General features: G+C 42.8%; 1 protein-coding gene across 6 annotated transcripts in view; it reads right to left on the reverse strand.

Annotated features, from left to right (window-relative positions):
• Positions 1-26,531, reverse strand: part of ARMC2 (armadillo repeat containing 2) — a 171,552-nt gene that overhangs the window by 116,563 nt on the left and 28,458 nt on the right. For all 6 annotated transcript variants that reach the window (XM_050951359.1, XM_050951358.1, XM_050951356.1 and 3 more), the window contains one exon: positions 12,367-12,443. In XM_050951359.1, the coding sequence (XP_050807316.1) occupies positions 12,367-12,443 (77 nt within the window). The remainder of the gene's footprint in view (positions 1-12,366; positions 12,444-26,531) is intronic.

A 26,531-nucleotide genomic window follows, 5' to 3' on the forward strand; every position in this document is an offset into this window, starting at 1 on the left:
TTAATTATAGCCAGCTGATCAGAATGCTCAAGAGAGAGAGTTTGATAGTGTTATCACTTTTGGCTCAAGCAGTTAGCAAATATTGTCTATGTCACAGGTTGTTAGAAAAAATTTATGAGAATAATGTATATTCTTTGAGGCAAATCATTATTTACAAATGTTAGCCAATACATATATGTTGGGCATTTATAAATGTATACTCTATTAATACCATGCAATTAATACCTGTTAAAGTGGTGTATACAATGCCTAACATATATGTATTGGCTAACATTTGTAAATAATGATTGCCTCAAAGAATATACATTATTCTCATAAATTTTTTCTAATAACCTGTGACAGCAAATATTGTCTAACTATATATATATTTATAAGTGGTGGGAAGTTATGTTAACTGAATGTATTATGCTCTCCCAACAATTCTGTTCACCCATGTCAACAAAGCTGAAGTCAGCTTTGGACTTGGAAAATAAGAAACTTGTCAAAGGCAAAATACATTAATGTTTTGCCCTAGTACAAACTGGGGAGGTACCTTCACAGACTAGTATGTGGAGACTACTAGTATCCAAAAGAAAGATAAGGAAGGTACAGAATAACTGTGACAAACTGGTGGGTTGGATTTCAGTGATGTGTAGAGAGTTCTGTAACTTGTAAAATTGTAAAGAACTGGGTAACAGGGCAACAAAATGGCAGGAAAATTCAATTTTGATAAGTGCAAACTAATGCACATTAGAAAACAAAATCCCAACCGTGCATTCAAAATGATGGGATCTAAATTAACTGTTCAAGATCTTTCTTGAGTTGTGAGTCATCATAGCTAGTTCTCTGAAAATATCTGCTCAACATGCAGCAGCAGTCAAAAAACTAACAGAATGTTAGTCAGTTAGGCCAGATCAGATAAGAAACATGCACATAAAAAAGAATCTGATACATCAGAAAAGGGCAGACAAATAAACAGTGACAAGTTTTTAAAGTGCTTGTACACAAATGCTAGAAGTCTAATAAGATGGGTGAACTAGAGTGCCTCGTGTTAAAAGAGGATATTGATATAATAGGCATCACAGAAACATGGTGGAGTAGGGATAATCAATGGGACACAATCATTCCGGGGTACAAAAATATATCAGAATGACAGAACAGGTTGTGTGGAGGGCAGAGGGGAAGGTGTGGTAACACTATATGTGAAAGAAAATGTAGAATCAAATGAACTAGAAATCTTAAATGAATCCACATGTTTCATAGCATCTCTATGGATATTAATTTCATGCTCTAATAAGAATATAACAGTAGGGATCTATTATCCACCACCTGACCAGGATAGTGATACTGACAATGAAATACTAAGGAAGATTAGAGAGGCTATCAAAATAAAGAACTCAATAATAGTGGGGGATTTCAGTTATCCCCATATTGACTGGGAACATCTCACCTCAGGAGGAAATGCAGAGACAAAATTTCTCGATACTCTAAATGACTGCTCCTTGGAGCAGCTGGTACAGGAACTCACAAAGGGAGAGGCAATTCTCGATTTAGTCCTGAGTGGAGTGCAGGATCTGGTTCAAGAGGCAACTATAACAGGACTGCTTGGAAATAGTGACCATAATATCATAACATTTAACATTCCTGTGATGGGAAGAACATCTCAACAACCCAACACTGTGGCATTTAATTTCAGAAAGGGGAACTATGCAAAAATGAGGTTAGTTAAATAGAAATTAAAACATACAGTGACTAGAGCGAAATCCCTGCAAGCTGCATGGACACTTTTCAAAGACATTATAATAGAGGCCTGTAGTGTGGCGGCCTGGCCCCTAGCCGCCCCAGAGGAAGAAGAGCCCAGCCGGAGGCTGGACTGGGCGGAGCTAAAGAGCTCTGAGCCCGCCCCGCAAAGGATCAGGTGCTGACCCGGAACAATAAAGGCAGGCCCTCAGAGCTCAATCAGAGGCCAGCAGCCGGAGCGAGCAGATGTCCCTCAGGGAGCTCAGGACTGGGACACTCCCGCGGCCAAGGGTAGCCACCCAGAGTGGCCCAAGCTGCCCCGCGCCCGCTATCCAGAGGGGCCGCCGGAGCTTCCCTGCGCCTTCTACCTGGAGGAGCCGCCAGAGCTACCCTGGACCGACTTCCTGGAGGAGTTGCCGGACCTACCACCAAGCCCCGGCCGTGACGAACCCATGACCTGGACCCTGCAGAGGACCATCCCAGGATCCAGGTAGGCCCCGAGGGGGAGTCTGGAAGTAGCCCAGGGGCAGCTGACCCTAATCTGGCTGCAGCACACACAGAGCCAATGTCTGTGTGTTGCGGCCAGGATCCCCACTGACACAGCAGCAGCTTGCCTGCCGCTGTTAGGGCCCCGGGCTGGGACACAGAGGAGTGGGCAGGCCTGTGTCCCCCCCTGCCACCCCACTTACGGGTGGCAGTCTGCCCCTCGCCCCAATGCTCAGGCCTAGGGCCTGGGCTTATATACTGAACTGTTTGCTCAGCCCCTGCCTGAGGGTCTGAGCCCTGACTTGTTGTTTGCTGCCCCGCCCTGAGCTAGGGCCTGGGCTTATATACTGAGCTTCGTGGCTCAGCCCCTGCCTGAGGGTCTGAGCTATACTGAACTGTTTGCTCAGCCCCTGCTTGAGGGTCAGAGCCCTGACTTGTTGTTTGGTGCCCTGCCCTGCCCTAGGGCTTGGGCTTAATAGACTGAACTGTTGGCTCAGCCTCTGCCTGAGGGTCTGTGCCCTGACTTGCTGTTTGCTGCCCCAGGTAGTGGGGCGGCCTGGCTCCCAGCCGCCCCAGAGAGGGACGAACCCCAACAGCGCACGCTTACATGGCCCAACTTGAATGTATAACCCAAATTAAAAAACACAGTAAAAGAACGAAAGAAGAGCCACCGTGGCTTAACAACCACGTAAAAGAAGCAGTGAGAAACAAAAAGGCATCTTTCAAAAAGTGGAAGTCAAATCCTAGTGAGGTAAATAGAAAGGAGCATAAACACTGCCAAATTAAGTGTAAAAATGTAATAAGAAAAGCCAAAAAAGGAGTTTGAAGAACAGCTAGCCAAAAACTCAAAAAGTAATAAAATGTTTTTTGAGTACATCAGAAGCAGGAAGCTAAACAATCAATCAGTGGGACCCCTGGACGATCGAGATACAAAAGGAGCACTTAAAGATGATAAAGTCATTCCAGAGAAACTAAATGAATTCTTGGCTTCAGTCTTCACGGCTGAGGATGTTAGGGAGATTCCCAAACCTGAGCCATCCTTTGTAGGTGACAAATCAGAGGAATTGTCACAGATTGAAGTGTCACTAGAGGTGGTTTTGGAATTAATTGATAAACAGTAACAAGTCACCGGGACCAGATGGCATTCACCCAAGAATTCTGAAAGAACTCAAATGTGAAAATGCGGAACGGTTAACTATGGTTTGTAACCTGTCCTTTAAATCAGCTTCTGTACCCAGTGACTGGAAGATAGCTAATGTAACACCAATATTTAAAAAGGGCTCTAGAGGTTATCCTGGCAATTACAGACCAGTAAGTCTATTGTCGCTACCGGGCAAATCAGCTGAAACAATAGTAAAGAATAAAATGGTCAGACACATAGAAGAACATAAATTGTTGGGGAAAAGTCAACATGGTTTCTGTAAAGGGAAATCACGTTTTACTAATCTATTAGAGTTCTTTGAAGGGGTCAACAAACATATAGACAAGGGGGATGCAGTGGACATAGTATACTTAGATTTCCAGAAAGCCTGTGACAAGGTCCCTCACCAAAGGCTCTTATGTAAATTAAGTTGTCATGGATTGAGAACTGGTTAAAAAGACAGGGAACAAAGGGTAAGAATAAATGGTAAATTTTCAGAATGGAGAGGGGTAACTAATGGTGTTCCCCAAGGGTCAGTCCTAGGACCAATCCTATTCAACTTATTCATAAATGATCTGGAGAAAGGGGTGAACGGTGAGGTGGCAAAGTTTGCAGATGATACTAAACTGCTCAAGTTAGTTTAGACCAAAGCAGACTGTGAAGAACTTCAAAAAGATCTCACAAAACTAAGTGATTGGGCAACAAAATGGCAAATGAAATTTAACGTGGATAAATGTGAAGTAATGCACATTAGAAAACTATACATACAATATGATGGGGGTCTATATTAAATACAACTAATCAGGAAAGAGATCTTGCAGTCATCGTGGATAGTTCTCAGAAGACCTCCGCGCAGTGTGCAACGGCAGTCAAAAAAGCAAACAGGATGCTAGGAATCATTCAAAAAGGGATAGAGAATAAGACAGAGAATATCTTATTGCCCTTATATAAACTGATGGTATGCCCACATCTTGAATACTGTGTACAGATGTGGTCTCCGCACCTCAAAAAAGATATACTGGCATTAGAAAAGGTTCAGAGAAGGGCAACTAAAATGATTAGGGGTTTGCAACAGGTCCCATATGAGGAGAAATTAAAGAGGCTAGGACTTTTCAGCTTGGAAAAGAGGAGACTAAGGGGGGATATGATAGAGGTATGTAAAATCATGAGTGATGTGGAGAAAGTGAATAAGGAAAAGCTATTTACTTGTTCCCATAATATAAGAACTAGGGGCCACCAACTGAAATTAAGGGACAGCAGGTTTAAAACAAATAAAAGGAAGTTGTTCTTCACACAGTGCCCAGTCAATCTGTGGAACTCCTTGCCTGAGGTGGTTATGAAGGCTAGGACTATAACAAGGTTTAAAAGAGAACTAGATAAATTCGTGGAAGTTAAGTTCATGAATGGCTATTAGCCAGGATGGGCAAGGAATGGTGTCCCTAGCCTCTGTTCGTGAGAGGGTGGAGATGAATGGCGGGAGAGATATCATTTGATCGTTACCTGTTAGGTTTATTCCCTCTGGGACACCTGGCATTGGCCACTGTTGGCAGACAGGATACTGGGCTGGATAGACCTTTGGTCTGACCCAGTATGGTCATTTTTATGTTGTTAATGTTAGGAACGGGATAAATAATATGACACATAATACCACTATATAAATCCATGGTACACTCACACTTTGAATACCATGTGGAGTTCTGGTCACCCTCTCTGAAAGAGAGAGACATTAGAATTGGAAAAGGTACAGAGAAAGGTAACAAAAATAATTAGGATATGAATAGCTTCCATAGAAAGATGGATGAAAAAGACTGAGACTCTTCAACTTGGAGAAGAGACAGCTGAGGTGGGGGATATGATTGAGGTCTATAAAATCATGAATAGTGTGGAAAAAGTGAATAGGTGAGTGTTATTTACCCCTTCACATAACACAAGACCCTAGGGTCACCCCATGAAATTAGTAGGGAGCAGATTTAAAACAAACACAAGGAAGTACTGCTTCACACAGCACACAACCTGTGGAACTTATTGCCAGGGAATATTGTGAAGGCCAGAAATATAACTAGGTTCAAAAAAGAATTTGATACATTCATGGATGATAGTGGCCATTGATGGATCTATGGTCAGTGATGCAATCCCATACTCTGGGTGTCCCAAAATCTCTGACTGGCAGAAACTGGGACTGGACAACGGGGGATGGCTCATCTGATAATTGCCTTGTTTTATTCATTCCCTTTCAATCATCTGGCACTGGCCACAGATGGAAGACATCCCTGCCACCCTACAGCTCTGTTTCTGACTGGCCTGGCAATGAGGCCTGCATTTTGGGTGCTGGCTCCTGTCATTTTACTATTTTACTCCAAAAATGAACTTAACTGCTTCTTATGTTTATCCTGAATGAAAGGTAGCTGTAATGCCCACTGGCTTCATTGAGGTTTCACCCAACTTCCATTATAACAGTATATATCCAAAAAACAGATGAGACACACAAATGTTAGGTTTTTGATATCAAGATATATCTTCACATTACAGCACACAATATAAATGTTTCTCTCCCTGAGACTTAAGCTAAGTGGAGTGTGTCTTTGGTGGTGGTGGCATAGTTGCTTTCTGGAGTACCTCAAAACTGAAGTGGATATTTTCAAAAGTACCTCAGGGATTTAGAAACACAAGTCTCACTGATTTTCAATGGGATTTGTGCTCCTAAATCCCTTAGGTGCTTTTGAAAATCTTATTACTAGCTCCAATGGCAACATCTTGAAGGCAGCAGTTGGCTTATTCTACAGGAAACAGGAAAAGGTTCAGAAAGGATGACTGCTAAAGGAGAGAAGAGGATTCTGTGAGGATTAAAAAAAATCATGTTACTAAGGCTCCTGAAAATTTTCTCGTACCTTTTTATTGGCTAGTTTCAAGGTGAACAATCTGTAGTATATTATTTTAGCTAATGGTGAACCTCAAATATCTGAGAATTTTCAAACATAATATTTTGTCTCCTTTCCTCCATTAACATAAAATATCATTAAAATACTATCCACAGCCCAGAGGAGTGCTATCAAACAAGTGGAAACTGAATTTTGAATTAAGTTTTTTCACTTCTCAAATTGACAGGAATTACAAGCAGTGTGAAGGTGGGGCACTTGGTTCCTAGGGGAATTTTGGGAAAAAATAACTCTAAATTGGTTTACAGAAGCGTCAATTGACCAGAGGCATAAGTCACTGAGTTCCAATCCTCTTGGCCAGAGAAAAACACTGAGAAGGTAGTGGGGACCATCCTTAAACAAAGAGTAGAATGTACATAATTACAACCAAAACCTAAACTTGATCTCCATGAAGGTGCAGTGAGTTCTACCAAATTCTCTGCAGATGTGAAGCCTGCAGTCTAGACTCCATCAGATTGTCCCACATCTTCTGGCCATTATGAAGAAGGGCCGGACTGGTCAGATCCCATGAGCTAAGAACACCCCCAGCATGGGGAAGTTCTTAGCTGGTACAGTGACTGTTCCAAGGCCCGCTGACGTCAGTGGGAGCCTTTCTATTGACTTCACTGGGCTTTGGATCAGGTCCATAGAGAGAGTTCCTCCCTTATCACCCTTGCACAGAGAATGAGACAGGGTGGAGAGGAACACCAATAAGTGTTCTGGCTGTTCTCTCCTGGTGGACAGCCTCTTAGGGATAGTGTAGAGCAGTCTGCCTGCACTCTGCAAAGCAGAGAGACTAGATGTAACAGGAAATGTGGGCCACTATATTTAGTAAATCATGTGGCATGTTCCTCTTATTCCAAGATTATTCAAACTCTGTTGTAAATCAGTCTTTTTATCTGAATGTTTTAATCACAGAATCCAAGGAAACAGTTTCAATAAATTTCTAGTTCAAGATTACTTGCGGGGTTTACTTTAAAAAAAAAAAATAGCTGGAAGACAAAGTTCAGACATTACTTTGTTGAATAAAGTGATCCAATCTGTGAATACCAGAGTATTAGACAGACAACGTGGGTGAGGTAATATATTTTATTGGCCTAACTTCTGTTGGTGAAAGAGACAAGCTGTTAAGCTATACAGAGCTCTTTTTCAGGTCTGGAAAAGGTACTCAGGGTATGTCTACACTACGGGATTATTCCAATTTTACGGAAACCGTTTTTTGGAAACAGATTGTATAAAGTCGAGTGCACGCGGCCACACGAAGCACATTAATTCAGTGGCATGCATCCATGTACCGAGGCTAGCGTCGATTTCCGGAGCATTGCACTGTGGGTAGCTATCCCATAGCTATCCCATAGTTCCCACAGTTTCCCCCGCCCATTGGAATTCTGAGATCCCAATGCCTGATGGGGCAAAAACAGTGTTGTGGGTGATTCTGGGTAAATGTCATCACTTAATCCTCCCTCCATGAAAGCAATGGCAGACAATCATTTCGTGCCCTTTTCCCTGGATTGCCTGGACAGACGCCATAGCATGGCAACCACTGAGCCCGTTCAGACTTTTTTCTCTGTCACCGTATGTCTACAGGATGTTGCTAACAGACGCGGTACTGCAGCGCTACACAGCAGCATCCCCTTGCCTTTTGTAAGTTAGCAAAGACTGTTACCAGCCATACTGTACCGTCTGCTGCTTTGCAAGTTGACAATGATGGTTACCAGTTATACTGTACCATCTGCTGCTGTCATGGGTGCTCCTGGCCGGTCTCGGTGAGGTCGGCCGATGGGGGCATGGACAAAAATGGGAATGACTCCCCAGGTCATTCTCTTCTTTAAATTTTGTCTAAAGGAAGAGTCAGCCCTGCCTAGAATATCAGGCAAGCCTACTAAAGAACCAGAGAGGCAAATGGCTGCTCTGGGTCAGAGCCCCAGACACCCTGCAGAAATGATGAGCTGTATGCCATTCTAGGGGGTGCCCCTGCAACAACCCCTCCGTGGCAGTTATCCTCCCATTTGTGTGATGAAGTAATAAAGAATGCATGAATTTGAAACAACACTGACTTTATTGCCTCTGCAAGCAGAGATCAAAGGGGGGAGGGGAGGGCAGCCTCCAGCTGCTATGATATTCCAGGCAGGACTGAATCTCCATTAGACAAAGCTTAAAGAAGGGAATGACCAGGAGTCTTTCCCTTTTTGCCCAGGCGCCCCTGGCCGACCTCACCGAGGCCAGCCAGGAGCACTCACGGGATGACAATGACAGATATCAGTCATACTGAACCATCTGCCGTCCGGAAGGGAAGTGGATGCTGGTGTTCAGCGCTGCAGCACCTCGTCTGCCAGCAGCATCCAATAGACATATGGTGACACTGAAAAAAGGTGAGAGGATTTTTTTCCCTTTGCTTTCGGGGGCGGGGAGGGGCAGGGAGTGACGACATATACCTTGAACCACCTGTGACAATGTTTTTGACCCTTCAGGCTTTGGGAACTCAGCCAAGAATTCAAATGGTTTTCAGAGAGTGCAGGAACTGTGCGATAGCTACAGCTGTCAGTTGCCCCTCCCTCCATGAGCATCCATTTCATTCTTTGGCTTTCTGGTACACTTGTCTCAGCTCCTTTTATTTTGAAATAAAAGGCTTCGTTGTGTGGACGGGTGCAGCATTAATTCAGTTTAACGCTGCTAAATTAGAAATAAACTCGTAGTGTAGACCAGGCCTTAGTGTCATAGCTAAATACAAGGTGAAACAGACTCTTTAACATAAGTAGTTAACACATATTCTAAGGGACCATTCAAAGCAATTTATCCCATTAATACCCTTGAAGTCATAGGATAAAAAAGGGGGGCGAGTGACTACTACAACAACCTGTAAACCATTAAACCATAATTCCAGTGTCTTTATAAAGACACTGATTTTTAGTGTCTAGCAGTTAGGAATTTAAGCTTCCAGGCTTATCTTTTGACAGCATTGTGCAGGTTTCCTTTGAGGATGAGGACTGAGGGGTCAGATATGGAGTGATCATTTTGTGAAAAGCATTCACCCATGGGTGATAGGGAATTTTATCTTTTATCACTTTTCTGCGAGAGTTCATTTAAGAGCATAGTGAATGTCTGGTTTCACCCACGAAGCTCTTATTGTGACATTCAGCACACTGAATGAGGTATACCATGCCTTATGATAGGCATGTGCAACACCCATGGATCTTGAAAAGTGTGTTGTGGGGGAGAGGTACTGATTATTGTAGCAGTGGAGACAGGGCTGCCCGGGGGGAAGTGGGACAATTTGCCCCAGACCCCAGGCGACCCCACAAGAATATAGTATTCTATAGTATTGCAACTTTTTTTTTTTTAAATGGAAGAGGCCCCTGAAACTGCTTTGCCCCAGGCCCCCTGAATCCTCTGCGCAGCCCTGAGTGGAGATATGACAGTGGGTATTATGTGTGTTATGGCAGGGTCAGAGGAGGGGGTGCAGGAAAAATTCCTTTCAGGATGTGGCCACCCTAAAGTGTGGGTTGTAATTGCTGAATAATACCCCATATGTGTTCCAGTGTGGGGTAGTGGGTGACAACAATGGGTATGGAGTCAAAGAGGTTTTTTCCCCTATTGAAGTACACTCTCTCAGGGTATCTGGATGGCCAGTTCCATGATGCAATCTACTTCTCTGGTGGAGTGGCCTTGTTTGAAGGCAGTTTTAAGTGTGTATCACAGACTTTCTTCTCAGAGCATATTCTGTGTTATGTACAGCCAGGCCTTCAGATAACAGATTTTTTGGTGTGTTTGGAGTGGTTTCTGGATCTGTAAATGTGTTAACTACTTATGCTAAACAATCTGTTCCAACATGTACTTAGCTATGACATTCTGAGTATCCTTCCCAGACCTGAAGAAGAGCTCTTCGTAGCTTGAAAACTTGACTCTTTCACCAACAGAAGTTGGTACAATAAAAAACATTACCTCACTTTCTTTGTCTCTCTAATATTCTGGGACCAACGTGGCTATGGTGACATTGTAAACACCAGAGCATGTATAATTTTATTTGACAGACTCCTTACCTGATCAGAAACTGTGTTTCCTGACAGCATGTGCAAACTAATGTATAAATCTTAGTGTAGTAATTATTTTACAAGAACAGAATATACAATATAATGATAATGTATGAGTTAAGAGGCTTTCTTCCTGGGATCAGTGTCTCAAGTCTTAAATCTATGCATCTGTGTTGAGAGCATTTGGTTGGGTGAAACAAGGAGGATTAAGATTTATAAAACTGACCATTTTAAATGGCTTAACTTTTAAAAATCCAAGTTCTGTAGCTTAATTTTGACTATTCAATGGACCCATTGTAAAATTTATTTATAATATCTATTTCTAGGGCTTATGTAAAATGGCTGCTGTTTCATGTGACATATACTGGACAGATAGGATTTTTTTTAAACATATTTCTTTTGCAGACTTTTTTCATTTTCAAGTGAAATGAGCTGATAGTATTGTTTAGGTTCCAAACAACAAGTAGCTCAATTAATAAAACACTGCACAGAATTTGCCATGAAGAGAAGCTCTGCTCTGAACAATGTAAGAGAACAGAGGTGAAATATGAGTATTAGAAAAGCTCACAGTGCTGCTTCCTGCCACAGTAATGCAGATGAATTACTTCCCCCTCCTTATGATTCTTACACCCCAGTCCTGAATTCACATAAAAACCTTGATCTTGCAAGAATGCATGCAGCAACTTTATACACCTGATTAATCCCAATGAATAAGATTATTTGCGTGCATGTTTGCAGTGTGAGGGTAAAAGTTCACACTAAAAACTAAAATATACTGTAAAGCTAAAATGCTATTCGGAGCACAAAAAGTAGTTTCTTAAATCTCTCATACACCAAAAAAATATGGAATCCAAAAACCAAAAGTCATATCATTACAACCAGGTATTTTCATACTATATGTTTCCACAATACCTCTTGAACCCCCCTGAAAAAAAAATCAGAAGTAGCCTTTCACATGCAATATTAATTCAAACAACATAAATTAGAAGCACAAAATGTTGTGATTATTAAAAAAGGCAACAATAAACATTGTATTTCTCGGTCTTGGAAGATTTTTTTTAAAAAGTGTTGGTGAAAATTAAGAGTTTTAGTTGCAGTACTTTAGTGATGGTCCTTAAACGTCTAACTCTGTAAATTATGATTCAACAGGATACCAATACCCAAGCAAAAAAGTTCAGCAAAAAAGTTGACTGTCTCAGTGGTTTATAGGTCTCAACCACAGCTTTGCATTCTGGTCACAAAAAAAAAAAAAAGACATTAATCATCTACATTTATTGGTTGCTGTTTTTAGCAGGTAAATACAAGAGCCTTAGCAACACTGAGCTTTAGAAAGCTACACAGTACCTGATTAATCTTTTTAGCCTCTTTACAGAATACCCTCTGTCAAGCACACTAAACTTAAAATATACTATTTCCTTTCTAAAATGTTAGTTAAAAGTGTAGTGCTGAAGTCATATTTGAAAATATCTACATTTTAGTAAGAGATTTTTTTTGTTTTACATTTCCCTCCTGATGTGTACATCTGAAAAATAGCTTTAAAAACAGCAAAACAGCTGCTGTAGGTTTACCAGGTATTTGTGACTGTACACTTTTAGCTTATATTTTAAAAATATTATAAGATAAATGTTATTTATTGAATATCTGATACACAACTACAATACAATTCACATGCACAGAAAAAAAAAGCTGAGGTCCATAACCATAGCTAGTGTAAATTGGTATAGCCTCTTTCTGCCTTAGGTATTCATATCCTTTACAAATTCCTGGTCCAAATTCTCAAGGCAAAATATAAGAAAATTAGTACTTCTAAGTAAGGAAACATCGGGAAATCATGCTTAATGACTTTTAGAGCCAATCTATTAAATCTCAAATATTATTCTTGATTTACAAAAAAAATTAACATTTTTTTAAAAAGCACTGTCCAGTGATGCATAAAGAAATGAAAAAAGGGAAACAGAAATTGGATGATTTCTGCTTGTGTGAACTTCACATCTGCAAATGCAAGTAAGTGTTGTAAGCAAAGAAAAAACAAGAACAGAAAAATGAATTGAGAAGAAAATTAAAAATATTGTACCTGCTTTGCTTCCTGATGTATTCCAGCTAATCCTGCTTAGATTTGATGAAGCCCTGTCTCCGTTTTTAATTTGGTCACTAAAAAAAAAAAAAAAAAAAAGGCACACAAAAAAAATATTACTGAAGGACAATAACCAAAATATTTCCTTCTCCAAATGCAATACATAAAAGAACACTGTACACTATAATTAATAAGTCAATATATTTTTACAGTTTCCAATTACATTATTATTTTGCCCATTTATACAACCCAATTCTGTTTAAATATAAAACTTTCCATGACATTTAAAAAGGAAAACTACAAAAACAATGACACATTTACACCACAAGATGTCACTATTATGGAACGCAAAAACTGATGTGTTTCTATTTGCAGACATAAAAATGAAAGCCGAAGAAACAGACACTTCATAGATCTACTTTTTATTGTTATCAAACTAAATGTGGACTCTTCTAATTTTAAACTTGTAAATTCAGCATTTTACAGATCCTTAATACAGTGAATGATAGAGTGATTTTTGTTTATCAAAATAATTTATGTGCTCAAAAATTTTATTGAATAGCATTCTTCAAAGACAAGGGGGAACGACTTAGTTGATCAACATTCCTCAGTGAAAAAGTTCTAATTTCCAAGTGTTCTGGAGAGCTATGGCTCATTGCATATAATGACTGTTCTTTGTTGTCCATATACTACCGTAACCGCACCACCTAGCCCTTGGTTTGTAAAGCAATTTTGAACATAACAGTTATCCCGGGTCAGACCAATGGTCTATCTAGCCAGGCATCCTGTCTTCCAACAGTGGCCAATGCCAGGTGCTTCAAAGGGAATAAACCAAACATGCATCAGTGAGTGATCCAGCCCGTCCTCTACTCCCAGCTTCTGGCAGTTAGAGGCTAGGGACACCAAGAGCATGTGGTTGCATCCTTGACCATCTTGGCAAATAGTCATTAATAAATTCATGGAAGATAGACCTACCTAATTCTTTTTTGAACCGTTATAGTTTTTTGGCTTTCACAACATCCCCTGGCAATGAGTTCCACATGTTCACTGTGAGTTGTCTGAAGTAGAACTTCCTTTTATAGATTCATAGACTCTAGGACTGGAAGGGACCTCGAGAGGTCATCGAGTCCAGTCCCCTGCCATCATGGCAGGACCAAATACTGTCTAGACCATCCCTGATAGACATTTATCTAACCTACTCTTAAATATCTCCAGAGATGGAGATTCCACAACCCCCCTAGGCAATTTATTCCAGTGTTTAACTACCCCGACAGTTAGGAACTTTTTCCTAATATCCAACCTAAATCTCCCCTGCTGCAGTTTAAGCCCATTGCTTCTTGTTCTATCATTAGAGGCTAAGGTGAACAAGTTTTCTCCCTCCTCCTGATGACACCCTTTTAGATACCTGAAAACTGCTATCATGTCCCCTCTCAGTCTTCTCTTTTCCAAACTAAACAAACCCAATTCTTTCAGCCTTCCTTCATAGGTCATGGTCTCAAGACCTTTAATCATTCTTGTTGCCCTTCTCTGGACCTTATCCAGTTTCTCCACATCTTTTTTGAAATGCGGTGCCAGGAACTGGACACAATACTCCAGATGAGGCCTAACCAGAGCAGAATAGAGCGGAAGAATGACTTCTTGTGTCTTGCTCACAACATACCTATTAATGCATCCCAGAATCACATTTGCTTTTTTTGACTCATATTTAGCTTGTGGTCCACTATAACCCCTAGATCCCTTTCTGCTGTACTCCTTCCTAGATAGTCTCTTCTCATTCTGTATGTGTGAAACTCATTGTTCCTTCCTAAGTGGAGCACTTTGCATTTGTCTTTATTAAACTTCATCCAGTTTACCTCAGACCATTTCTCCAATTTGTCCAGATGATTTTGAATTATGACCCTGTCCTCCAAAGCAGTGGCAATCCCTCCCAGTTTGGTATCATCTGCCAACTTAATAACAGTACTTTCTATGCCAACATCTAAGTCATTGATGAAGATACTGAACAGAGCCGGTCCCAAAACAGATCCCTGCAGAACCCCACTTGTTATATCTTTCCAGCAGGATTGGGAACCATTAATAACTACTCTGAGTATGGTTATCCAGCCAGTTATGCACCCACCTTATAGTAGCCCCATCTAAATTGTATTTGCCTAGTTATTCAATAAGAATATCATGCAAGACCGTATCAAATGCCTTACTAAAGTCTAGGTATACCACATCAACCGCTTCTCCCTTATCCACAAGACTCGTTATCCTATCAAAGAAAGCTATCAGATTGGTTTGACACAATTTGTTCTTTACAAATCCATGCTGGCTATTCCCTGTCACCTTACCATCTTCCAAGTGTTTGCAGATGATTTGCTTAATTACTTGCTCCATTATTTTTCCTGGCACAGAAGTTAAACTAACTGGTCTGTAGTTTCCTGGGTTGTTTTTATTTCCCTTTTTATAGATGGGCACTATATTTGCCCTTTTCCAGTCTTCTGGAATCTCTCCCGTCTCCCATGACTTTCCAAAAATAATAGCTAGAAGCTCAAATACCTCCTCTATTAGCTCTCTGAGTATTCTAGGATGCATTTCATCAGGCCCTGGTGACTTGCAGGCATCTAACTTTTCTAAGCGATTATTTAACTTTTTTTTTTTTATTTTATCTTCTAAACCTACCCCCTTCCCATAAGCATTCACTATGTTAGGCATTCCTCCAGACTTCTCAGTGAAGACCAAAACAAAGAAGTCATTAAGCATCTCTGCCATTTCCAAGTTTCCCGTTACTGTTTCTCCCTCCTCACTGAGCAGTGGGCCTACCCTGTCCTGGGTCTTCCTCTTGCTTCTAATGTATTGATAAAAAGTCTTCTTGTTTCCCTTTATTCTCATAGATAGTTTGAGCTCATTTTGTGCCTTTGCCTTTCTAATCTTGCCCCTGCATTCCTGTGTTGTTTGTCTACATTCATCCTTTGTAATCTGACCTAGTTTCCATTTTTTAATATGACTTTTTATTTTTTAGATCATGCAAGATCTCATGGTTAAGCCAAGGTGGTCTTTTGCCACATTTTCTATCTTTCCTACCCAGTGGAATAGCTTGCTTTTGGGCCCTTAATAGTGTCCCTTCGAAAAACTGCCAACTCTCCTCAGTTGTTTTTCCTCTCAGTCTTGATTCCCATGGGACCTTACCTATCAGCTCTCTGAGCTTACCAAAATCCACCTTCCTGAAATCCATGGTCTCTATTTTGCTGTACTCCCTTCTACCTTTCCTTAGAATTGCAAACTTTATGATTTCATGACCGCTTTCACCCATGCTGCTTTTCAAATTCTCAACGAGTTCCTCCCTATTTGTTAAAATCAAGTCTAGAACAGCTTCCCCTCTAGTAGCTTTTTCAACCTTCTGAAATAAAAGTTGTCTGCAATGCAGTCCAGGAACTTACTGGATAGTCTGTGCCCCGCGGTGTTATTTTCCCAACATATATCTGGATAGTTGAAGTCCCCCACCATCACCAAATCTTGGGCTTTGAATGATTGTTAGTTATTTAAAAAAAGCCTCATCCACCTGGTTAGGTGGCCTGTGGTAGACATCACCCTTGTTTTTTTACCCCTTTTAGCCTAATCCAGAGACTCTCAACACTTCCGTTTCCTACGTCTATCTCCACCTCAGTCCAAGTGTGTATATTTTTAATATATAAGTCAACATCTCCTCTTTTTCCCCTGTCTATCCTTCCTGAGCAAGCTGTACCCATCCACACCAACATTCCAGTCATGTGTATTATCCTACCAAGTTTCAATGATGCCAACAATGTCATAGTTGTATTTATTTATCAGCACTTCCAGTTCTTCCTGCTTATTACCCATACTTCTCGCATTTGTATATAGGCATCTAAGATACCGGTTTGATCTTGCCTCCCAGTTTTGCCCTGACCCTCCTATCTCTCTGCCATTATAGCCCACGCTCCCTCTGGTTTCCGACCCATCTCCCAGGTCTCCATGTTCCCCACTTACCTGTGGGCTTTGCTCACCAGTCCTCGTCAAACCTAGTTTAAAGCCCTCCTCACTAGGTTAGCTAGTCTGTGTGCAAATAGGGTCTTTCCCCACCTCGAAAGGTGAACGCCATCTCTGCCTAGCAGTCCTTCCTCGAATAGCATCCCATGGTCGAGGAAGCCAAAGCCCTCCTGGCGACACCATCTTTTGTTTGTTTTAAACCTGTTGCCTATTAATTTCATTGTGTGACCCTGGTTCTTGTGTTATGTGAACGAGTAAATAAACACCTCCTTATTCACTTTTTCCACACCATTCATGATTTTATAGACCAGTGGTTCCCAAACTTGTTCCGCCGCTTGTGCAGAGAAAGTGGGCTGGACCTGTTTGTTTACCAGCCACATTCGCAGGTTTGGCCAATCGCGGCTCGCTCCTCCAGGCCAATGGGAGCTGCGGGAAGTGGTGTGGGCCGAGGGACATACTATTTAAAGGACATACTATTTAAAGGATGACTTTTCCAGGGGCATGTCTATACTAGAAACTTAAGTTAACCTATGCTAGGTCGACTTACAGCCACCGCAGTCATTACTGCTGTGGCTGATGTCTACACTGCCCTCCTTCTGTCAGTGGTGCGTGTCTTCACCAGCAGCATGTCCACTAACTGAAGAAAGGGAGTGTGGGGAGCTGAGAGCTCTGCTGGGAGCAGAGGGAAGCTACCTGGGCTTCTTGACTGCCTGAACAGGGAGAAGGAAGCAGGGATGGGGGCAGCCAGAGCACACCACCACCACCACCAGGCTTTCTTGTTAATTTCAGGGCTCCATGCTGGAAATTGACAAGAATGGCAGCCAACAGCTGATGTAAGTAACGCAGTGTCTACATAGACACTGCATCGCCCTAACTACACCAACATAAGCCCTACATTTCTCCTGGATGTGGAGTTATGTCGGCGTAGTAGAGCACTTACACTGGTGGGATCAAGGCTGTAGTGTGTACACTGACATAGTTAGGTTGACATAAGGCCTCTTACTTCAACCTAACTGTGTAGTGCAGACCAGGGCTAGGTGCTCTAAAATCCTCATGCTTACTCGGATTCTCTTGAAATTTGCTGTGCCTTATAAGTGTGCTAGGTAGGGTTAGGCGACCACAATTATGATAAACTGAGCATGGGGTTCCCAAGGTACAACCCTACCTCCAAACTCCACCATTTTACAAAATCAACAGGTTATAAATTTTTTTCCACATACCTGGGGCTCAGACAACGATGCTAATCATCTCCCAGTTAAGCTCAGTCTTTTCAAGGCCACAGAATACGAATGCCTTGAAATGATGCCCTGGCTGGGAGGAAATCTCCACAGGTTCCAAAAAGTCCATTGCATGAGTGCCATTCCCCACAGTCCTGGAGACCAATCGTTTAGGGGCACCAAAGCGCCTGAGGCTATCTCAGGTTAGAAATGGTGTGTGGAGTAGTGCAGGTGGTCCTGACAGTGGGGAGAGAAAGACCCCACTTTGGACGTCGATGAGCTGGGGTGTAGAGACTCAAGTGGTGTCAATCCTCTCGGTGCTGGCAAATGGCATCACGGAGAAGTCTGAGCCAAGGCTACCATAGGGAGGTTCCCCCTAAAGGGTGGCCGTGGTGCCGCACGAAAGCTGCGGGATGGCTCTCTGCCACTCATTGGTACTAGTGGTGCCAAGTCCTGAATCTCTGGGGACCCTGGGACTGGAAGAGTGAGCAGGCCTCTAGCAGCCGCAAATGCCTCTGGATTTGATGGTACCACGAACTGACTGGTATGCTGTCTGCTGGAGGATGGCACTTCCCATGCTAGAGTTAGCAGAGATGGCGGGAGTACCAAGGCTGACAGAGGTGCCTGCTGCAGTACCGGGGAGGGAGAGCAGCCTGACACGGGTCTCGCTCTACCCTGATCCACTTGCCTGCTTCTTTTCGGCACTGGGGAATGACTCTTCTCCTGGTGCTTATTCTTATGCACCAGTAAGGAGGATCAGTGCCAGGACTCTCAACTGGCAGAAGGAGCACTCTGCATCAAAGCTGAGGTGCTTGGTGCCGAGTCTAAGTGCAGCTCTGACACTGGTCTTAGGGCTGTCTCCATGAGGAGGACCTTCAACCTTGCCTCCTGGTCTTTCTTGGTGCGGTGTTTGAAGTCCCTGCAGATCTGGCAACAGTCTTTCCTATGAGCTTCCCCTAAACATGTGAGGCAGTTCGAGTGTGGGTTGCTCAAGGACATTGACTTGCCACACACAGGGTTTGAAGCCTAGTGAATGAGGCATACCCCGGCCCCACAGATCAGACAAGCCTCTCCAACTAAGTGCGGAAGCATCCAAAACTCACTAACTACTAAAATTACTACTAACTAACAAAACTAACTATATACACGAAAAAAGAGAAGGAAAACCACTGGGATAAATTGCCTGAGCAATGAGGGAAGTTCCTGCAACTGTCATGGGAGATAAGAAGGAACTGAAGGGGTAGTGGGGCCCTTTATGCCGGTAGTATGAGCGCACGGCTCCAGAGATCACTGGAGCTGACTCAATGAATACCACTAAGGGAAAAAATTCCAGCAACCGATCGGAGCATGCACACACCTACACTGGAATGGACATGTGCAAGTACTCCAAGGAGAACGAATCTTCCAGTCAATTAGGATCAGATTCAGATCGATGGTCCAGCTAGTCCAATGTCTAATTACTGCTCATACCAGAGGGTTTAGAGAAAGGTAAAAGAAATTGTGTACTCATGGACATTTACAAAATAGCTTATTCGTATGAGAAGTTTCTTCCTAATTCCAAGCAGTTAGTGATTAGTTTATGCCAAGAGATATGATATTCCTCATATAACCCATATAAAGTTTTTTAATCCTTTTTTGACTCCTGTTTTCCCCCTCTGATCCCCTTACCCAGGGGAAACAACTGGACTCTGAAATGAGCCGGGAAGCCTCCTGCCCCCAACCCCAGTTGAGACTTTGAATTGCTCAAACTGTAAGCAAAAAGCTGGGGCCATTTCCCAAACTGAAGGGAAAACAGGGAGGTAGGAAGCAGTCCAAGGGAGGCTGATCTGGAATAACAGTCCCCTTCGGCCAAGACCCATCAGAGTGAGGCCCCAGATTTCCCTACCTTTCTCCCCTCCCCCAGCTGCCTGGAGATCCCAGGAGGACGATGAACTGTGACTTGGCCACTGCTGCCCCAACCGGGCTGCCTAGAAGAGCTACCCCAAGACTAGGATAGACATTTTGACTGAAACCTGACTACTGGGCCTGCTGGGTACCAGGCACAGCCCGCTAAATGCCTCTACATCTCAACCAAAGACAGCATCTACATACATACAATTATATACTTTGCACTTACTTGGCAACTTATTTTTCTTTTCTTATTTTCAATCTGTTATGTATTGTAGTTAAATATCAGTGATAATTAAATAAAAGTATAAAGAAATAAGTTCTTCTTGGATATAAAAATTGTTTTTACACCTTTAATTATAGCTGAATGTAACTGGTAATTCTATTCTGCAATTCAACCACAGACAAAATCCCCCCCTCCAGTTTTCATGGCAGAACTTGACTTTGATATTCTCTTCACACATACAGAACTCCTTTGACATTATATGGGGATCCCAGATGTAGGCAGAGCAAAGCACCAGAATCAAGATTGGTCATCTGTATCCAGAGACTGTTCCTCAATATTTTCAACTGGTAAGAGATAACAGTACAAAGACTAGCTGTGGGAGAAGGCCAGTTAGGCCCCACTGGCTCCTAGATTCTGGGACATCTGACCCCTACACAAGCCACGTACACAAGCTTCCTCACCAGGGGAGAGTTCATAATGGTCTCTTGTCCCTGAGGGATGATCAGAGTGAGGCAAGAAAACCAAGAGCAGCAAAGAGAATATAATTCCATGTCAGCAAAACTATTAAACCTACTTTAACATCACAGTGTGATGGTTATGTTGAAGATGGTGCTCAGGGGTTAAAATGCTCATGGCCTGGGGTTGCAAGGGAAGAAACGTAACAAGTAAGCATTAACTTTTTTTTTTCTCAAAGCTATAGCAAAAAGAGGGTCAAGAACAAAATATAATTACTGTGGGAAAGGCAGTGTAGAAGGAGGACACACTGGATCAGCAATGGCAATAGAAAAACTATTGTTTGAGGCACCAGAAGAGAAAGATGGAACACAGGGCAGAGCTTGGGGGAGGGCGAGAAAGAGAGAAAGATTAAATAAACGTGTGTAGATATAGTATATCCCCCTGGTTAGCAAAAAGAAGCACCAAATTTAGCATAAAAGCTATTTTTATTTTCAAAGCAACGTTTGAATGGTTACCAACAAATGAGAATCAATCTTTCCTTAGGAAAAATCTAAAAAATAGAAATGCAAAACAAAAGGAAAGACATTCTCTCTTTTTATACAGAACATCTACCTCTATCTAGACACCCATAATAACTACTGAACATTATTCCTAGGATAGCTGACACGATGGAAAACAAAGTGAGATGCAAACACACTATGGGTACATCTACACTGCACAAAAAAATATCCCCAAGGCAGCAAGTCTCAGAGCCAAAGTCAACTCACTCAGGATCATGAGTAGGGCACTACCAAATTCACAGCCATGAAAAAAAAAAAAAACCCACACACATCACAGACCATGAAATCTGTTTTTTTGTGTGTGTACACCCTATACTATACAGATTTCACCGGGGTGAGGGGGGTGGAGCCCAATGTTTCTCAAAATGTGATCCTGACCAAAAAGGGAGTTGGGCGGGAGGGGTAGGGGAGTTGCAAGGTTATTTTAGACAGATCACAGTATTGTCATGCTTACTTCTACATTGCCTTCACAGCTGGGCTGCCAGAGAGCGGCAGCTGTTGGACAGGCACAGAGCTCTGAAGGCAGCACCCCACCAGCAGCAGTGCAGACGTAAGGGTGGCAATACCACACCATGCCATCCTTACTTCTGTGCTGCTGCTGGCGACAGCTCTGCCTTCAGAGATGGGCTCCCAGCCAGCAGCCACCACTGTCCAGCTCTGAAGGCAGCACTGCCACCAGCAGCAGCGCAGAAGTAAAGATAGCAGTACCGCAACCCCCGCCTACAATAACCTTGTGATGCCCCCCCACAACTCCCTTTTGGGTCAAGACCAGGGCCAGCTCTAGGCATCAGAGCTCTAAGCATGTGCTTGGGGCAGCACTTTCCAAGGGGCGGCATTCTGGCTTCTGGCTCCTTTTATTTATTTATTTATTTTGCTTGGGGCACAAAAAGCCAGGAGCCAGCCCTGAGAGGAGGTGAGCTGCAGCGGTGGAGAGTGCAGGGAGGGCCGCAGGAAGTAACCCTGGGGGGGGAAGAGGAACCGCTTCCCCCACCAGCTCACCTCCGCTCCACTGCTGCCTGCTCCCCTGAGTGTGCCGCTGCTCCACTTCTCCCAACTCCCTCCCAGGCTTGCTGCAAAATAGCTGATTCGTGCAGCAAGCCTGGGAGGGAGGGGGGAGAAGCATAGCGGCAGAGGCACGCTCAGGGGAGCGGGCAGAGAGGAGGTGAGCTGCGGCGGTGCGGGGGGAGGGCAGGGCTGCAGGAAGTAACCTGGGGGGGGCAGAGGAACCGCTCCCCCCCAGCTAACCTCCGCCTCCCCGCTTCAGAGCACGCTGCCACTCTGCTTCTCCCCGCTCCCTCCCAGAGGGAGAAGGGGAAATGCAGCACACCTGAGGGAGGAGGCAGGGCCAGGGATTTGGGGAAGGGGCGGCGTTGGGGCAGGGCCAGAGGAGCAGGGGAAATTTTTTTTGCTTGGGGCAGCAAAAAAATTGGAGCCAGCCCTGATCAAGACCCCTGCAATTACAACACTGAAATGTCAGATGTAAATAGCTGGAATCATGAACTTTACGATTTTTTAAATCCTATGACTGTGAAATTGACCAAAATGGACCATGATTTTGGTAGGACCCTACTAATGAGGCTTGCGCTCTGGGGCTAAAAATAGCAATGCAGACATTCGCACTTAGGTTGGAGCCTTGTTTCTTGGACCCACCCCTCGTCAGGTTTCAGAGCCTGGGCTCGAGCCCAAGTAGGAATGTCTACACTGCTATTTAGCTTTAGAGTGTGAGCCCCATAAACCCAGTCAGCTGACCCCAGCTCTGAAACTCACTGCCATGGTGGGTTTTTTGGGATTTTGGTTTGGTTGGGTTTTTTTGGTTTTGTTTGTTTTGCAGTGTAGACATATCCTAGAAGGATAAATCAATATTTGTAACAGGTGTTCCTCACACAAAATGGAATTATTATAACAGCTACAATAATCATTTTAAGATTAATATTTTCCTTTGTAAAACATAATGGAGTCGCTACAAAATTTTATACAAATAAGTATAAAGCAGTCTGTAATAGAATAATTATATGAACACATACTCAGTCCTGTTCTTCAATGGTGCAAATTGCTTAGCAATTTAAAAAAAAGCTACAGCAAATAATTAAAGAGATAACTGATGAATGCTGATGTCCTGAAATAATTTCAACAATTACACATTATTTGTATCAAGAGTATTGCCAGCAGGAAAGAAAGAAACTGAATGAGAGGTTGGAGAGAGGCTACTGAATTAAGGAAGGAAGAAATAGTGGAATGGAAATTTAATTTTCAAAACTGGCTACCAAGTAAGGACTTTAGGCCAAGGACATTGTGTCTCATGGTCAGTTCATCCCAAAGATGAGCAAATAAAAAACAAATTCCTCTATAACAGAGGTTCTCAAACTGAGCTCCATTCTAAGGTTCCTTCTAAGGTGCGTGCCTGGGTGGCTGTACACGAGAGAAGGAAGGGCCACCCACCTAATTAGTGGAGCCGTGCAGGTGTGGCTCCACTAATTAGGTGCCTGGACCCTGGAGAAGATACACATATAAGGTGAGGTAGTGGCCATGGGGGAATAGGGGGTAGGTGGGAGGGGGCAGTGCAGTGAGAAGTGGGGGTGGGGGAAATTTGGGACATGCATGGCTGCGGCAGCCAGAGAAAGAGGCTGTTTGCCGAGGAGAGACTGTGCTCCTTCCCAGCCTCAGCTCTGTGGCGGGGGAAGAAAGGGAGAGACTCCCTGCTTCCCAGCCCCATTTTGGGGGCTGCCACAGTGGAGGAGAGAAGGAGAGACCCCTGCTCCTTCCCAGCCTGAGCTCGGGGGCTGCTGCAGCAGGGGAGAGGACACATCCATCGCATTAGGAAGGTAAGACTACTGATATTAAAATATATGAGTTGTGTGCTTTTATTTGTAGAACAAAAAAGTTAAGTTTTTTTATATAGCACTTTTATCCAAAAGTGCTTTACAATAGCTGGCTAATGTTACGAACATCTGAAAAGATCATTAAGTGGACTGTCGAGACCTTCAGCAATTTTCAAGTGGTCCACAGAAAAAAAAATTTGGGAACCATTGCTCTATAAACACATAATGGGCACAGCCCATTATTTAAGACAGTTCAAGCAAAACAATAAAATAAAGTGCTCCACTGTTATATTTAGATAGGTAGTAGATCAAAATCTTTGCATGTGTGTGTTAGAGAATAGGAATGGAATTTGGAAGTCAAACATTGCATAAGGTGTACACCAGGAATTAATCATTTCTGCCCAAGTGAATTATACCACAATGTCCGGTAGATCATAAGTTCTTAAGTCACTAGTCAGATGCTGCAGAGTGAGCAAAACATGATGCCAGTGCAGGCCATCTATCTCTACCCAAATAAGCTTGTAATCAGCAACCCCTATGTCATAGCATACTCTTTGCTCTCTCACAAACTTCTGCAACCTCAGGATACAGGAATCATCCAGAATCCACATGCTGAGAACCCTGCTGGTCAGGTACCTACACTGTCAGTTCCAAACCTCCACATTACATGTCTTCGGAATCCCCACATTAATCTGCCCTGAGCGAGTAAGCCATTACCCACCCCCAGGAGCTAGTAAAATACAGATTTTCTCAAGTAACTATTTCAAGGCTTGCCTACTCATCCTCATTGCCCACCCCCTCTGCAGACATAACTCCTTTCCCCTATTCTACATTCCAACCTACGCCCTCCCATCTCACACAGTCCTCTGGCTCCTCCCCACTCAATATAACAAGAACATTGGTTAGACTGCCCCTTGACTGTTGTGTTCACAATAAACTTCCCCCTAAAATAAAAACGTGCTGCACTGTAACAGAGACAACTTGTATCAAGCAGCATGAGTTATTAAATCTCTATTGCACAGGTGTACAAAGGTTCAGATTAGGAACATCAGTGGCAGGACATTCACCAAGGGCAATGGCGTCAATCACATTCCCTCTAGGTATCCAGGCAAGCAGATAATGGCTGCATAGAAATCCTCCCTCTCCAAGTTTTCTTCCTTTATTGACTGCATGAGCAGTGTAATCCTTCCAGACTGAACATCTGCACATGCAAAGAAGTGACTATATTCTCAGATACCATTCTTAATTTGGGTCTCCCAAAGATTTAGTGTTTGCCATGCACTACCTTGGGTAAAATTTGACAGATTGAGACCATTTTGACCCGCATCACATGGAAAGGTTCATCTCTAGCTCTGCGCAAAGAAACCCCACATAAAAACTTTTTGAAAAAAGGCTACTTTGGAGGGGCTTATATCTCCACAACCTTAGCTCAATGACCCGAAATTTGGGCACTAACACTACGCTGCAACCCCTAGAGGCATACCAAATTTCAAAGGAATTAAACCATGCATGTCAATTTTAGAGGACTTAGCAAGATCGACCTTTAATCAGAAGTTGTAATGGAACCCTAACTATAGTGGTGTTGCCGTGCCACTGTAATTTAGTCGTGGTGAGGTATCTTCATACATGGACATGTTTAACGTACAGCATCTTATCCATTACAGCACAGTTGCTGGAGATACTGTATGCTGGATCTGAATGTTATGCAAAACCAAAAGCACTAACAAAAATTGTACTTGATTCCAATAAGTGCAAGGCTGTCTGTGTTTCTATTTCTAACCTCTATTTTGCACAGATAGCCTTCCCAATTTCTCACTCCCACCAAAAAGCCGAATTCTTTGAACCTATGATACACACGTCTCCATATTAGGGATTGAATTACTTTTCATGGCATGAGGACCAGAGGCTCTAAATTTCCCAGAGTTTGAGACCAAGGACCTGATCCAAAACCTATTGATAACAGTGGAAGACTCCATTTGGATTAAGCAATAAAAAGAACCTGTGATGAACCTTAATTGGCTCTCTCACAGTACAACTTTTATACAAGATAACAGACTACAGATAACACCTGACATTGTCCGCTTCTCATGAACAACTAACATTGAGTTCGGAAGCTTAAGAAACTTTGTTTCTGATAGAGCAGATATTGTGCTCTGTCCTAGAACTGCCCCCCTCCCGCTCTAATCCTAGATAAACCATGTTCTGTTGGACAGACATTGAGTTGATCTTTGGAAAACATATTACAAATCCCTGTCTTTGAAAGCCTTGCATCACTTGACCAGTTGGTTCTTCTACAAATCACACAGAGACAGTTGAAAAAGAGGATATTGAAAGGGTAGATTACGGTAATTTCTGGAGATCTGAACAAAAAATAATTACTACCACCAGTGTCTTACTGAAAGTTATGGAAGATGGGCAGCCCCATAATGGAGATAGCAGGATACTGGACATATTCTGACGAGTGAAGTTTAGAACACCTGTGTCAATGTCCGACGCAAAACAACTGCTACGTCAATATAGGTACATACTTAACATGCACACACACACAGCCATTAAAAAGGCCCTTATTTTCAAAAATGTGTGTGATCCCCAATGCCCACACTTTACTTAGGATACTTGAGTGCATGGTGCTTTACAAAATAAGACATATTGCTGTCCTGAAGACATAACACTCTAAGGCTCTGATCCTGCACTTCACTGCACCAGCGTAAGGCCCATAGAAGTTAAGAGAACATAGTGTAGCTGCATACAGTAAACTACACGGTCAAGGCATCAGTAAGATAAATGTCTGAGTGAGATAACTGAAGGAACCAAAGGGCAGTTTCCAGTCTGAATCTGGATCTTTTGTTTCATCTTTTGAGGTCAAACACTCCAACTCCACAGTACTTTTTAGGACCAAATATGCAAAAATGTACAATAGCTGCATAAGAACAGCCATACTAGGTCATAGCAATGGTCCATCTAGCCCAATATCTTGCCTCTGACAGAGGCCAGTGCCAGATGCTTCAGA

Source organism: Gopherus flavomarginatus, chromosome 4, assembly GCF_025201925.1.
Source record: "Gopherus flavomarginatus isolate rGopFla2 chromosome 4, rGopFla2.mat.asm, whole genome shotgun sequence".
Lineage (NCBI taxonomy): Eukaryota > Metazoa > Chordata > Testudines > Testudinidae > Gopherus > Gopherus flavomarginatus.